Genomic DNA, 16,578 nt, shown 5'->3' on the forward strand with positions numbered 1-16,578 from the left:
GACAAAGTGAAAATGTGATCAGACTTCAGTATAAAGGAGATGTAGGGTCCCTAAAATATAAAATAACAGGTCCCTTAATAAATTAAAATAGCGAATTTCATCTCACCATTAAAAGGACATAACATATAATTGTAAAGTAGTCTTTGTCACAGCATTTTTTTTTTTTTTAATTTCTTTTTATTGAGAGACAAGAGATAAGTGCAATATACAGTTATACAATTAATTCCCCCATAAGGATCCATAATACATCGCTGTTATTCGCAGATAGCAGGAGCAAAGTAAAAGAGAAAAAATATATATATTAGATGACATTAAGATACACAAATTTCACCTGTAAGAACATACCAATACCGGCTGTTCTCTGTATGATTCTTCTGAAATTAAGCCTGAATCCACATAGATAAGTTCTGTCTATGTATACAACAGTATAAATGGGTATAATAAGTCGTTTCTAGGCCATGGGGAAAGAACCATTGTGTCTCAATTTTATAACAGACAAAATAACACAAAACAAACAGAACAACAATAACCTGTTCAAAGTGTGATTCTCATAGATGCTGTTGGCAGTTTTACAGAAATGGGACTGAAATAGAATATGCTTTTATCAAAGGATAAAATGTAATCCCACTTATGAAGTATATATAAAGTAAAGAGAAGCGGCACTGCTGAGCATAACCAGTTTATGTGTGTAAAATGAACATGTGAGGGTATCAGCAGGATGAGGAGACTTAAACCCACCAAAATAATGAGGTATGGGATGTTTAGATATGAAATATACATGTCTCCCATTTTTAAGTAAATCTAATGGCGTGACCTAAAACGAAGTAAAAATAAGGATAAACAGAGGTAAAACAAATAATTATTTCCCTGTGTCCCAAATACCACCACCACACCATACAAAATATGTCGGTGTATACTGACTTCAAGCCAATATGTCAGAGGCAGTGTAAGCCGGTGTAAAAAGGCAACAGGGGAAAGCATGAGCTCAACATGAAAAAACTGCACATACAATTTAGCCAACCCTTATGCGGATTATGAGCAAGCAGAGCTCAGGAGAGTTTGGCATTTTTTTTCCTTAAAATAGAAATGTGTGATGTGCACACCCAACCAGGGATAGACATATCAGTAACATTAAATAGTACAGAGGTAAATACAACACAAGAAGTGACTCAATTGTCTTATCGGGCCATTGACTGTCACACACCAATTCCTAAAAAAAAACTGAAGCCTTGGCTAGTCTGTCACACGTTTTTGATAATTATATAACTTAAAACAATAAAGAATAAGCATGCTCAGTGTCATAAAGAATTCTAGTCAGGTGTACCCACGGTATCTGCATCCAATATTAAAGAGACTAAGAAGATGTAATTTGAGGCCAGAGAGTGGGTTTCATCCTAAGGCAAGAGGAATTATAATTTAGCCGACACCAGTAGATAAACGGTCTTCATGTAATTGTGGTGAAACAGTCTCTGTTTTCCAGCCTAGTCTCCTCTCTTCAAGTAAGCCATTAGTTTGTGTCACGATAAGGAAGACAAAGCAGGGAACCTTGTACTCGATCAGATTAACCATAGGGCTATTTAACAGATCCGAATACGAGAAGAGATCTGTGCTGCGCATAGTGAGCCTACCCAGCGCTTTCCATTTCAATAGAGATTGAGGCTTCCTAGCTGCAGCTTTCAAAAGATCAAGCCTCTTACCTCCACCGATTGCACAGCTGTCCACAAAGGATGCTTCCAGGGGTTCCAAAAGACTCCCCTCCGCTTCTTCAAAAAAAGCTTGGTTAATGAAAGCTGTATCATCCATCAGAAGTTCTGCCATGTTAGGAGTTGAGTGCAGAGTTGATCCGCATGTGGATTTGGAAGTACGCATGTAAGTCAGTAAATTCTGCGTGGTTGTTTCCAGGGCATTAAATGCCGGTAGAAGGTGAGCTGCCAAGGCAGCAACAATATCTTGTGCAGTCGCACCGATCTCTGTGGTGGACATAATTAATATACTGTACTGCTTGTATCCTGTGGTAGGCCTCGTATCTTTCCCAGTATCGACCGTTATTCTTATTTCCAACTTGTTAATTGACTTCACGGGGGCCAGAAGCTGAAATATCTGATCCACAAAAGTTTCTGGGCACCTAAGCTGCTAAGGAGGATTGGATGGCAAAATGTGTAGCCACAGATATACTCTAAAAAGCAGAGGGTTTACTTGGAGCTCTGTCATTCAGTGGCCATCTTACAACGCCGCCAACCCGGAAGTCCGTCACATCATTTTATTACTAAACTAATTCTCATTTCTATGTTTGTCCCCTGCAGAGCAAGATATTGCTGATTGGTGGCCCTGTGTGTATGCCACGCCTGATTGGCTCAGAGGTCGTGCCCTGCGCAGGAGCACCAATACACTGGGGATTTGATGGCCCTGAACACAAAGCAACATCCATTCTGAATTATAATTTTATTAGAAAACTAAATGTACCTGTTCTACACAAGTAAGAGTTAAATAATAAAAATGATCTGTGTTTCAACTCTGCAAAGGGTTAAACACAAAGTCAGCTCAGGAGCAGTAATGCACTACTGGGAGCTAGCTGAGCACAATGACAAGAGCCATGTGTGTGCAGCCATCAATCAGCAGTGCATTGCTTCCCCCTGAGCCTACCTAGGTATGCTGTTCAACAAAGGATATCAAGAGAATAATTTTATCTTATCAATTCAATTTTATTAATTCATTTAATTTTGACTTTTGTGTAACTTTAAACGGTGCACTCAATTTTATGCTGATTAATTAACCCATTGGCTCTCAAAGGAAGCTACAACTGATTATTAGCATGAGTCCTAGAGTTAAACAGTATTTACAAGTGACATGGAAGAAAATATGTGCAGCCTCCTCCGTCCTTTGTATTTGAAACACTACATGATTATTTATTTATAAAATATTTTACCAGGAAAGATACATTGAGATTTCTCTCGTTTTCAAGAATGTCCTGGGTCCACAAAACATTGCATTGATACAGTAGAGTACAATAAAATACAAAAACAACAATAATACACAATAGATGCAAACATTTAACATAGAACAGGTAGGAAATATAAAATCAACCATGACAGGTGCATTCTGTTTTGAGATATGTAGAGAGGGATCTCTTAAAGGGCCATAATACCCAAATGTTTAAACACTTGAAAGTGATGCAGCATAGCTGTAAAAAGCTGATTAGAAAATATCACCTGAACATCTCTATGTAAAAAAGAAAGATATTTTACCTCAAAAGTTCCTCAGTAGGCACCTCCCATTGTAAAGGATTTCTAAGCAGCATTTTAGTGCGTTTGTCCTGGGACATCTGAAGGGATGAGCATCGTGCACTCTCATCTTATTTCACCAATCAGGTAAAGGAAGTTTACAAAGAAATCTCATGAGAGTTAAGTCAAATCTCATGAGATCACAGTAAAAGTTCATGACCTCAGCACTGCTGATGCTGATTGGCTGCTGTTCATTTCTACATTTTTTTAATTTTTTTACCTGCAGCTGGGAGCAGCTGAGTATAACTTTTTACACAGAACTTACTCTGCTGAGCTGAGGAGATTGTGAGGTAAAATATCTTACTTTTTTACATAGAGATGCTCAGGGGATATTTTCCTGTCAGCTTTTTACAGTTATACTGCATCAGTTTCAAGTGATTTAGCATATGAGTATTATGTCCCTTTAAAGGATTTTAGGCTTGGGGAAGGTTTGAAAGTGTGCGGGAGGTCGTTCCATAATTGTGGTGCTCTCTAGGAAACGGAGGATCGAGCTGCTTTTTTTTGTATTGAGGCAAGCTAAATAATGTGCTGGTACTGGATCAGAGGTTATGGTCGGTGGGAATAGCAGGGGAGAGCATTCTGCTCAGGTAGGGTGGGAGCTTCCCAGAAAGGCCCTTAAACACAAGGCAGGAAAGATGGAGGGTGCGTCTGGATTCCAGCGACAGCCAGTTTAGTATATTTATTAACATATCTGTATTAGAAACTAGCTTAAAATGGCTGATACTGAAATGCTCTATTTGATCCCTATAAAGTCAGGGTTTTGGCTGGTTTGTCAATCCTTTGACATTACACTATTTACAACCCATATAAAACAAACAAACAGTGTCTTGACAAAGCAAGGGCATGAATTTGGCTCTCATATATTTATGTAATGTTTTTGCATGCTTTTAATTAGACAAATAAATAATCAGTGTCACTGCCATATGAGTTACCTGGGAACTGGGGTCTGTAGCCGGAGCGGGTTGTACTCGATATTCCATTTGTTAGGCTGAAAGTTCTCAAGGTAACGCTTTGCACTCTCTATCGTGTTCTGAAGGACACAGATAAGGGATAGGATGCGAGTGTGGGAACAATAGAGATTAGACATTCCTGTAACTACACAGTAGAATTAAACAAAACTCCCTGTTTAGGAGCACAACAAATCTGTGCGCGTGCAATACTGCTGACGTTTGTGTGCAATGTGCGCGTGCGATACTGCTGATGTTTTGTGCAATGTGCGCGTGCGATACTGCTGACGTTTGTGTGCAATGTGCGCGTGCGATACTGCTGACGTTTGTGTGCAATGTGCGCGTGCGATACTGCTGACGTTTGTGTGCAATGTGCGCGTGCGATACTGCTGACGTTTGTGTGCAATGTGCGCGTGCGATACTGCTGACGTTTGTGTGCAATGTTCCTGGTTATACAACCTTCCCAAAGCAAAACATATTAAACAGGCTGTAGTGACAAAGGGTCACATATATTTTATTACCCAGGACTTAATGAGAATTAATATTCACACGTCTACTGTATAGATGAATAACAGAATTTATGTTTACCTGATAAATTACTTTCTCCAACGGTGTGTCCGGTCCACGGCGTCATCCTTACTTGTGGGATATTCTCTTCCCCAACAGGAAATGGCAAAGAGCCCAGCAAAGCTGGTCACATGATCCCTCCTAGGCTCCGCCTACCCCAGTCATTCGACCGACGTTAAGGAGGAATATTTGCATAGGAGAAACCATATGGTACCGTGGTGACTGTAGTTAAAAAAAAAAAAAAAAAAAAAATTATCAGACCTGATTAAAAAACCAGGGCGGGCCGTGGACCGGACACACCGTTGGAGAAAGTAATTTATCAGGTAAACATAAATTCTTTTTTCTCCAACATAGGTGTGTCCGGTCCACGGCGTCATCCTTACTTGTGGGAACCAATACCAAAGCTTTAGGACACGGATGAAGGGAGGGAGCAAATCAGGTCACCTAAATGGAAGGCACCACGGCTTGCAAAACCTTTCTCCCAAAAATAGCCTCAGAAGAAGCAAAAGTATCAAACTTGTAAAATTTGGTAAAAGTGTGCAGTGAAGACCAAGTCGCTGCCCTACATATCTGATCAACAGAAGCCTCGTTCTTGAAGGCCCATGTGGAAGCCACAGCCCTAGTGGAATGAGCTGTGATTCTTTCGGGAGGCTGCCGTCCGGCAGTCTCGTAAGCCAATCTGATGATGCTTTTAATCCAAAAAGAGAGAGAGGTAGAAGTTGCTTTTTGACCTCTCCTTTTACCGGAATAAACAACAAACAAGGAAGATGTTTGTCTAAAATCCTTTGTAGCATCTAAATAGAATTTTAGAGCGCGAACAACATCCAAATTGTGCAACAAACGTTCCTTCTTTGAAACTGGCTTCGGACACAGAGAAGGTACGATAATCTCCTGGTTAATGTTTTTGTTAGAAACAACTTTTGGAAGAAAACCAGGTTTAGTACGTAAAACCACCTTATCTGCATGGAACACCAGATAAGGAGGAGAACACTGCAGAGCAGATAATTCTGAAACTCTTCTGGCAGAAGAAATTGCAACTAAAAACAAAACTTTCCAAGATAATAATTTAATATCAACGGAATGCAAGGGTTCAAACGGAACCCCCTGAAGAACTGAAAGAACTAAATTGAGACTCCAAGGAGGAGTCAAAGGTTTGTAAACAGGCTTAATTCTAACCAGAGGCGCTGATCTTGAATCTCGTGTATATGGACGTACACACTGAAGAAAGAAAAACTTGGCTTGTGATTTGCAGAAGTTAACAACAAATTAATGTGCAGTATACTCACTCCGAAAAATTCAGAGTTCAGCTTCTTCGAAAGGTTTTTCTGTCTCAACTTTCCCAATTTCCACACTGTGTTTGTGTCTGTGGATAATGAAAATTGCACTGCAGGTAATTGAATCTTTTGCTTGATAAAAAGTGCAATATACTCACTCCGATAAATTTCGGAATCCGGCTCCTCAGAACGTATTGTGTAGTTTGAAATTACTTCCAAAAAGGCAGCAAAAATACTTGTTGTGGTAAAAAACAAATATTTATTAAAACATAATAAAATGCTCTTATTTATCTTGGCTCTACGCGTTTCAACGACAGTGTCGTCTTTTTCAAGAGCAGTAAAAACAATTGGAAGTGCTGCCTTTGGAGTGTTAACAGGTGTATTTATACAGGTAATCATTGTTCCTGTTCCGGTGGTAAACACCGGAATAGGACTCACAAATAAAACATTTTAATTTTGTATTTATTCCAATCCAATTGTGTTTTGAGAATGATATTTATTTATTTTGTATTTAAGCTTTTGGCGCTTAAACTCTCAATAATTTTTCAAATTGGATTGGTATAAATGAAAAAAGCCTTTTGGCCAATCAGAGGGGAGAAAAATAAAGTTCCCTTTCAAGTCCTGGTTTTAAGCAGTTTCTTTTCAGGTCCGCCAGATGATGCGTGGTCATATGTTCTCATCAATCAGGTAGAGAGCGTTGTTTTCAATGCTTCATATGTAAAGGCCTAAGCTCCGGTTTGTCCAATGAGTTCCGTGTCACATGTCTCGGATTGACCAATCTCTCTGTGAGCGACATTTTACTATGTTCCATTGATAGCCAGTGTTTTGGATTCTCTAGGGAGTATGTAATGAAAAGTGCAAGTCACTTTGAATCATATATATTACAGACATAGACAACTTCGTGACAATATTTCACAAAAATCTTGGGTTACAACCTTTTCAATTTCTTTTGAATATTAATTAGTGCAACATGCACTCGAATATCGATGTTGCCATCAAATGTATAAACTTTGCCATCAAATATGAATTTTAAATATAAATTTCGCCATCAAGTATAAATTTTGCCATCAAATATAAATTTTGCCATCAAATATAAATGTATCTTCACATATAATTTCTGAACAGAATCACAGTAATATTGTGTATGTAATTGGGATAAATATTAGACTATTTGAAATATAATGAAACCTAAACAGAATAAAATAATTTATTAAATATATTAAATATAAAATAAAATAAAATAAAATGAAAATAAAATAAATTATGAAAATAAAATAAATTATATGAACGCTGCCACTCTAATATCTTTATTTAAACCATAATGTCCATATGTTTTTAATGTGTGTATCCACCATAATTCTCTTCTATTGAGTTCTTTTTCTATCTCTCCCCCTCTCCAGTGTAATGAAACCTTCTCTATACCTATCCATGATAGATGTTTTTTATCGTATAGAGGACAATTATTATAGTGTAAAGGGACACCATGATCTTCTTTTTCTTTTTCAATTTTATTAAGGTGTTCTAATATACGAGTTTTAGCAAATCTTGAAGTTTGTCCCAAATATTGAATCTGACAATTACACTGAAGTAAATATATTATATTTTTGGTTTTGCAAGTGATGAAATCTTTTATTGTGTATGATTTATTTGTTACTGAAGAAGTGAATGTCTTATGTGTCTTTTTAGTATAGTTGCATGCTTTACAATGTCCACATGTATAAAATCCTGTTAAATTGGCAATTTGGATAGGTTTAGGTGGCTTCATCCCCTTGATAAGGGAAGGTGCCAATTTTTGTTTGAAGTTTGTTCCCTTCCTGAAAGTTATCAAAGGTTTGTTTGGAATGATATTATTTAAGTATTCATCATTTTTTAGAACATTCCAATGTTGATTTATAATATGTTTGATCTGTTTGTGTCCACTATTGTATGTGGTAATGAATCTTGGAAAATTTGGATTATTGGTACTTTTTTTGTCAGTGTTCAGTATTAAAGAATCTCGATTCCTGTTTCCCACTTCAACTCTATCTTGTTCTAATGTGTTGCTGTCATAGCCTTTTTGCTCAAATCTTTCTTTAATTATCTTAGATTGGGTATTGAAATCATCTGTGGTATCACAATTTCTTCGTATACGGAGAAATTGTCCTTTAGGGATTGCTTTTAGCCAGGTTGGATGGTGTTCACTGTCTCTCCTTATATAAGTGTTCATGTCACAGCTTTTGAAAAAGGTCCTAGTGTGTATATTTCCTGCTTCAACAAAAATTGTTAAGTCTAGAAAATTAATGTGAGTTTTATTGAATTCAGGTGTTAGTATTATACCCATATTATTTTCATTCAGATAAGAGACAAAGTTATTTGATGCAGTCTCGTCCTTGTTCCAAATACATAGAACATCATCTATGTAGCGCCGCCAGGACACCAGGCCCACCCCAGCCACGCCACATGACCATACATAAGTGTGTTCAAAGTGGTCCATGTAAATATTGGCGTAGCTTGGGGCGAATCTGGTGCCCATGGCGGTGCCACATATCTGAAGATACTGTTTATTATCGAACCAAAAGAAATTATGTTTCAAAATGAACTCTATTGATATTAAAATAAATTCTAGTAATTCTATAGATAAATTTTCATCTTGTTCAAGTTTCCATTTTATGGCTGCTATACCTTTTTTGTGATCAATGATGGAGTATAAAGATGTTACATCCATTGTTAGCCATGAATATTCTGATTCCCATTTCGTATCTTTGAGTATATTTAATACCTGTTTAGTGTCTTTAAGGTATGATCTTGCTGTTTGAGCATAGGGCTGTAACAGATGATCTATAAAGGCAGATAAATTACATGTAAGGGAATCTATCCCACTGATTATGGGCCTCCCTGGAGGTCTAAGTGGATCCTTGTGTAATTTGGGGATGAAGTAAAAAATAGGGGTCTTGGATTCTACTTTATTTAAAAACATAAATTCATCTTGAGAAATAATATTTCTAGCTAAAGCTTGTGATAGGATCTTATTTAATTCTGAAGTGAATGTTCTTTTTGGGTTATTTTTCAAAATTTGATAAGTTTTTGTGTCTGATAAGATTCTATTTGCTTCCTCCATATAGTAGCTACGGTCCATTATTACTATACTTCCCCCCTTATCCGCTTCCTTGATGATAATGTCTTCCCTTTTATTTAAATTTTTGTAAATCTCATTTTCTTGTTTGTTTAAATTGAAATACTTAGGTTTTGCCTCAATTTTTTCTATGTCTTTTAGGATTAATTTGCCAAATACTTCTATGTTTGGGCCCTTACAGTGGCTGGGATAGAAAGTGGAGGGGTTTTTAAAGTAAGTTCTTGGTTCCCTATTTACTTGAGAATTTTCTTGGATTTTACTTAATGTATCTTTCCTGGCAAAAAATCTTTTAACTGTCAAATTCCTGATAAATTTCTGTGCATCAATGAATAATTGAAATGTATTAACACTCTGAGTGGGTATAAATTTTAAGCCTTTAGATAGAATATTTTTTTCTTGTTCAGTTATCGTTTGTGATGAAATATTGTGAATGCCTAGTCTCTCTGGCTCCTTCTTCTGTGTTTTACCCCTTCTACCTCTTGTTCCTCTGAAAGATCTGGTGTCCTGTCTCTTTTCCTTTGATTTGTTCTGTCTGTGCGAAGTGGAGAATATCTGTTGGGGTGTATCCAGCCTTGATTGGTCGGTGTGTGGTTTGTTCCTATTTTGTGTCTCTCTTTGAATGTGTTCTGTTGAAAAGGGTGATGTGAGTCTTGTTCATGTCTTGCTTTATTTGTAACTTGTTGATCTTCTCTTTTGTCTCTTTTATCTTTTGGTGAATGTGAATTTTTATAGTGATTAGAGTGATTGGAGTAATGATTATATTCTATTCTATGTTGGTTCGATCCCCTATATTCATTGTGGTTATATTGATTTTCATTTCTTTGGTGAAAAATTTCCCTATTTTGTTGGTGTCTATTGTGCTCATAAGTGTTATTATATCTTATATCGTGATCTCTATAGTTGTTAAATTGATTCCTATTATTAGAGTAGTTATTATTCGAATGATCCCTATTAGATCTCGAATGATTATCTTTTAAATTGTATTGATTTCTATGTGAACTGTGTGTTGTATTATAATTATAATTATAATTATTTCGTGATGCAATTCTGCCTCTAAAATGGTCTTTTTGTGAATTATCCCTTTTATTCTGTGAATTTACTTGAGGTTGTGTATATGGAGTGCCATTTTTAAAATCTTCACTATCTCTGAGGTATTTATTATATTTAGAGTCTCCAATTTGTTCATCTAGCTCTTTGGCTTGTGTTTTAATTTGCTCAAATTTGTCATTACATGTTTTGCTTGAAAGAAATGGTATAAGTTCAGTTTCTAAGGAGAAAATTTCTTTTTCAATATTTTTTAGAACTATGTCTTGATGTTCATATAATAAACTTACTAGATTAGTTGAACATTTGTGGAGAGCTGCATTCCACTTTACCATAAATTCTTTGTCATCTGTGCCAAAAGCCGGCACCTTAGTTACCCTTAGACCCCTAGGAACTATTTCTTCATTTAGATATCTACTTAAAAAAGTTATTTCCCACCATTTTTTGGTCTCTTTAGTATATAATTTCTTAAGTTTGTTTATTATAAATTCCCAATTACTTTTATCTTCATCTAAATGTTTAAATGTATTGTCGTATTTGTTTTGTCTTGCAGCTCTCCAATCGGAGAGGGTATTCTTAGTCATATTAGGAGAAGAATGCAAAAATAATCTAAAACTATACAAATATGTCAGATGTTAAACAACACAATGTACAGGGTGACTAGAATAGAGTACAATACTCCCCTCTCAAATGACCGCTGCTCTCTAACAGTCTCTCCCAACCGGACTGTGAGTAGAAAGTGAATCGAATATATAGAGGCGCTGATCTTGAATCTCGTGTATATGGACGTACACACTGAAGAAAGAAAAACTTGGCTTGTGATTTGCAGAAGTTAACAACAAATTAATGTGCAGTATACTCACTCCGAAAAATTCAGAGTTCAGCTTCTTCGAAAGGTTTTTCTGTCTCAACTTTCCCAATTTCCACACTGTGTTTGTGTCTGTGGATAATGAAAATTGCACTGCAGGTAATTGAATCTTTTGCTTGATGAAAAGTGCAATATACTCACTCCGATAAATTTCGGAATCCGGCTCCTCAGAACGTATTGTGTAGTTTGAAATTACTTCCAAAAAGGCAGCAAAAATACTTGTTGTGGTAAAAAACAAATATTTATTAAAACATAATAAAATGCTCTTATTTATCTTGGCTCTACGCGTTTCAACGACAGTGTCGTCTTTTTCAAGAGCAGTAAAAACAATTGGAAGTGCTGCCTTTGGAGTGTTAACAGGTGTATTTATACAGGTAATCATTGTTCCTGTTCCGGTGGTAAACACCGGAATAGGACTCACAAATAAAACATTTTAATTTTGTATTTATTCCAATCCAATTGTGTTTTGAGAATGATATTTATTTATTTTGTATTTAAGCTTTTGGCGCTTAAACTCTCAATAATTTTTCAAATTGGATTGGTATAAATGAAAAAAGCCTTTTGGCCAATCAGAGGGGAGAAAAATAAAGTTCCCTTTCAAGTCCTGGTTTTAAGCAGTTTCTTTTCAGGTCCGCCAGATGATGCGTGGTCATATGTTCTCATCAATCAGGTAGAGAGCGTTGTTTTCAATGCTTCATATGTAAAGGCCTAAGCTCCGGTTTGTCCAATGAGTTCCGTGTCACATGTCTCGGATTGACCAATCTCTCTGTGAGCGACATTTTACTATGTTCCATTGATAGCCAGTGTTTTGGATTCTCTAGGGAGTATGTAATGAAAAGTGCAAGTCACTTTGAATCATATATATTACAGACATAGACAACTTCGTGACAATATTTCACAAAAATCTTGGGTTACAACCTTTTCAATTTCTTTTGAATATTAATTAGTGCAACATGCACTCGAATATCGATGTTGCCATCAAATGTATAAACTTTGCCATCAAATATGAATTTTAAATATAAATTTCGCCATCAAGTATAAATTTTGCCATCAAATATAAATTTTGCCATCAAATATAAATGTATCTTCACATATAATTTCTGAACAGAATCACAGTAATATTGTGTATGTAATTGGGATAAATATTAGACTATTTGAAATATAATGAAACCTAAACAGAATAAAATAATTTATTAAATATATTAAATATAAAATAAAATAAAATAAAATGAAAATAAAATAAATTATGAAAATAAAATAAATTATATGAACGCTGCCACTCTAATATCTTTATTTAAACCATAATGTCCATATGTTTTTAATGTGTGTATCCACCATAATTCTCTTCTATTGAGTTCTTTTTCTATCTCTCCCCCTCTCCAGTGTAATGAAACCTTCTCTATACCTATCCATGATAGATGTTTTTTATCGTATAGAGGACAATTATTATAGTGTAAAGGGACACCATGATCTTCTTTTTCTTTTTCAATTTTATTAAGGTGTTCTAATATACGAGTTTTAGCAAATCTTGAAGTTTGTCCCAAATATTGAATCTGACAATTACACTGAAGTAAATATATTATATTTTTGGTTTTGCAAGTGATGAAATCTTTTATTGTGTATGATTTATTTGTTACTGAAGAAGTGAATGTCTTATGTGTCTTTTTAGTATAATTGCATGCTTTACAATGTCCACATGTATAAAATCCTGTTAAATTGGCAATTTGGATAGGTTTAGGTGGCTTCATCCCCTTGATAAGGGAAGGTGCCAATTTTTGTTTGAAGTTTGTTCCCTTCCTGAAAGTTATCAAAGGTTTGTTTGGAATGATATTATTTAAGTATTCATCATTTTTTAGAACATTCCAATGTTGATTTATAATATGTTTGATCTGTTTGTGTCCACTATTGTATGTGGTAATGAATCTTGGAAAATTTGGATTATTGGTACTTTTTTTGTCAGTGTTCAGTATTAAAGAATCTCGATTCCTGTTTCCCACTTCAACTCTATCTTGTTCTAATGTGTTGCTGTCATAGCCTTTTTGCTCAAATCTTTCTTTAATTATCTTAGATTGGGTATTGAAATCATCTGTGGTATCACAATTTCTTCGTATACGGAGAAATTGTCCTTTAGGGATTGCTTTTAGCCAGGTTGGATGGTGTTCACTGTCTCTCCTTATATAAGTGTTCATGTCACAGCTTTTGAAAAAGGTCCTAGTGTGTATATTTCCTGCTTCAACAAAAATTGTTAAGTCTAGAAAATTAATGTGAGTTTTATTGAATTCAGGTGTTAGTATTATACCCATATTATTTTCATTCAGATAAGAGACAAAGTTATTTGATGCAGTCTCGTCCTTGTTCCAAATACATAGAACATCATCTATGTAGCGCCGCCAGGACACCAGGCCCACCCCAGCCACGCCACATGACCATACATAAGTGTGTTCAAAGTGGTCCATGTAAATATTGGCGTAGCTTGGGGCGAATCTGGTGCCCATGGCGGTGCCACATATCTGAAGATACTGTTTATTATCGAACCAAAAGAAATTATGTTTCAAAATGAACTCTATTGATATTAAAATAAATTCTAGTAATTCTATAGATAAATTTTCATCTTGTTCAAGTTTCCATTTTATGGCTGCTATACCTTTTTTGTGATCAATGATGGAGTATAAAGATGTTACATCCATTGTTAGCCATGAATATTCTGATTCCCATTTCGTATCTTTGAGTATATTTAATACCTGTTTAGTGTCTTTAAGGTATGATCTTGCTGTTTGAGCATAGGGCTGTAACAGATGATCTATATATACTCAAAGATACGAAATGGGAATCAGAATATTCATGGCTAACAATGGATGTAACATCTTTATACTCCATCATTGATCACAAAAAAGGTATAGCAGCCATAAAATGGAAACTTGAACAAGATGAAAATTTATCTATAGAATTACTAGAATTTATTTTAATATCAATAGAGTTCATTTTGAAACATAATTTCTTTTGGTTCGATAATAAACAGTATCTTCAGATATGTGGCACCGCCATGGGCACCAGATTCGCCCCAAGCTACGCCAATATTTACATGGACCACTTTGAACACACTTATGTATGGTCATGTGGCGTGGCTGGGGTGGGCCTGGTGTCCTGGCGGCGCTACATAGATGATGTTCTATGTATTTGGAACAAGGACGAGACTGCATCAAATAACTTTGTCTCTTATCTGAATGAAAATAATATGGGTATAATACTAACACCTGAATTCAATAAAACTCACATTAATTTTCTAGACTTAACAATTTTTGTTGAAGCAGGAAATATACACACTAGGACCTTTTTCAAAAGCTGTGACATGAACACTTATATAAGGAGAGACAGTGAACACCATCCAACCTGGCTAAAAGCAATCCCTAAAGGACAATTTCTCCGTATACGAAGAAATTGTGATACCACAGATGATTTCAATACCCAATCTAAGATAATTAAAGAAAGATTTGAGCAAAAAGGCTATGACAGCAACACATTAGAACAAGATAGAGTTGAAGTGGGAAACAGGAATCGAGATTCTTTAATACTGAACACTGACAAAAAAAGTACCAATAATCCAAATTTTCCAAGATTCATTACCACATACAATAGTGGACACAAACAGATCAAACATATTATAAATCAACATTGGAATGTTCTAAAAAATGATGAATACTTAAATAATATCATTCCAAACAAACCTTTGATAACTTTCAGGAAGGGAACAAACTTCAAACAAAAATTGGCACCTTCCCTTATCAAGGGGATGAAGCCACCTAAACCTATCCAAATTGCCAATTTAACAGGATTTTATACATGTGGACATTGTAAAGCATGCAATTATACTAAAAAGACACATAAGACATTCACTTCTTCAGTAACAAATAAATCATACACAATAAAAGATTTCATCACTTGCAAAACCAAAAATATAATATATTTACTTCAGTGTAATTGTCAGATTCAATATTTAGGACAAACTTCAAGATTTGCTAAAACTCGTATATTAGAACACCTTAATAAAATTGAAAAAGAAAAAGAAGATCATGGTGTCCCTTTACACTATAATAATTGTCCTCTATACGATAAAAAACATCTATCATGGATAGGTATAGAGAAGGTTTCATTACACTGGAGAGGGGGAGAGATAGAAAAAGAACTCAATAGAAGAGAATTATGGTGGATACACACATTAAAAACATATGGACATTATGGTTTAAATAAAGATATTAGAGTGGCAGCGTTCATATAATTTATTTTATTTTCATAATTTATTTTATTTTCATTTTATTTTATTTTATTTTATATTTAATATATTTAATAAATTATTTTATTCTGTTTAGGTTTCATTATATTTCAAATAGTCTAATATTTATCCCAATTACATACACAATATTACTGTGATTCTGTTCAGAAATTATATGTGAAGATACATTTATATTTGATGGCAAAATTTATATTTGATGGCAAAATTTATACTTGATGGCGAAATTTATATTTAAAATTCATATTTGATGGCAAAGTTTATACATTTGATGGCAACATCGATATTCGAGTGCATGTTGCACTAATTAATATTCAAAAGAAATTGAAAAGGTTGTAACCCAAGATTTTTGTGAAATATTGTCACGAAGTTGTCTATGTCTGTAATATATATGATTCAAAGTGACTTGCACTTTTCATTACATACTCCCTAGAGAATCCAAAACACTGGCTATCAATGGAACATAGTAAAATGTCGCTCACAGAGAGATTGGTCAATCCGAGACATGTGACACGGAACTCATTGGACAAACCGGAGCTTAGGCCTTTACATATGAAGCATTGAAAACAACGCTCTCTACCTGATTGATGAGAACATATGACCACGCATCATCTGGCGGACCTGAAAAGAAACTGCTTAAAACCAGGACTTGAAAGGGAACTTTATTTTTCTCCCCTCTGATTGGCCAAAAGGCTTTTTTCATTTATACCAATCCAATTTGAAAAATTATTGAGAGTTTAAGCGCCAAAAGCTTAAATACAAAATAAATAAATATCATTCTCAAAACACAATTGGATTGGAATAAATACAAAATTAAAATGTTTTATTTGTGAGTCCTATTCCGGTGTTTACCACCGGAACAGGAACAATGATTACCTGTATAAATACACCTGTTAACACTCCAAAGGCAGCACTTCCAATTGTTTTTACTGCTCTTGAAAAAGACGACACTGTCGTTGAAACGCGTAGAGCCAAGATAAATAAGAGCATTTTATTATGTTTTAATAAATATTTGTTTTTTACCACAACAAGTATTTTTGCTGCCTTTTTGGAAGTAATTTCAAACTACACAATACGTTCTGAGGAGCCGGATTCCGAAATTTATCGGAGTGAGTATATTGCACTTTTTATCAAGCAAAAGATTCAATTACCTGCAGTGCAATTTTCATTATCCACAGACACAAACACAGTGTGGAA

At 35.1% G+C, this 16,578-nt stretch overlaps 1 protein-coding gene across 2 annotated transcripts in view; it reads right to left on the bottom strand.

Annotated features, from left to right (window-relative positions):
* Nucleotides 1-16,578, bottom strand: part of MTHFD1 (methylenetetrahydrofolate dehydrogenase, cyclohydrolase and formyltetrahydrofolate synthetase 1) — a 178,968-nt gene that overhangs the window by 109,012 nt on the left and 53,378 nt on the right. For both annotated transcript variants that reach the window (XM_053697279.1, XM_053697280.1), the window contains exon 10: nt 4,214-4,311. In XM_053697279.1, the coding sequence (XP_053553254.1) occupies nt 4,214-4,311 (98 nt within the window). The remainder of the gene's footprint in view (nt 1-4,213; nt 4,312-16,578) is intronic.

This window comes from Bombina bombina, chromosome 1, assembly GCF_027579735.1.
Source record: "Bombina bombina isolate aBomBom1 chromosome 1, aBomBom1.pri, whole genome shotgun sequence".
Taxonomy (NCBI): Eukaryota; Metazoa; Chordata; class Amphibia; order Anura; family Bombinatoridae; genus Bombina; species Bombina bombina.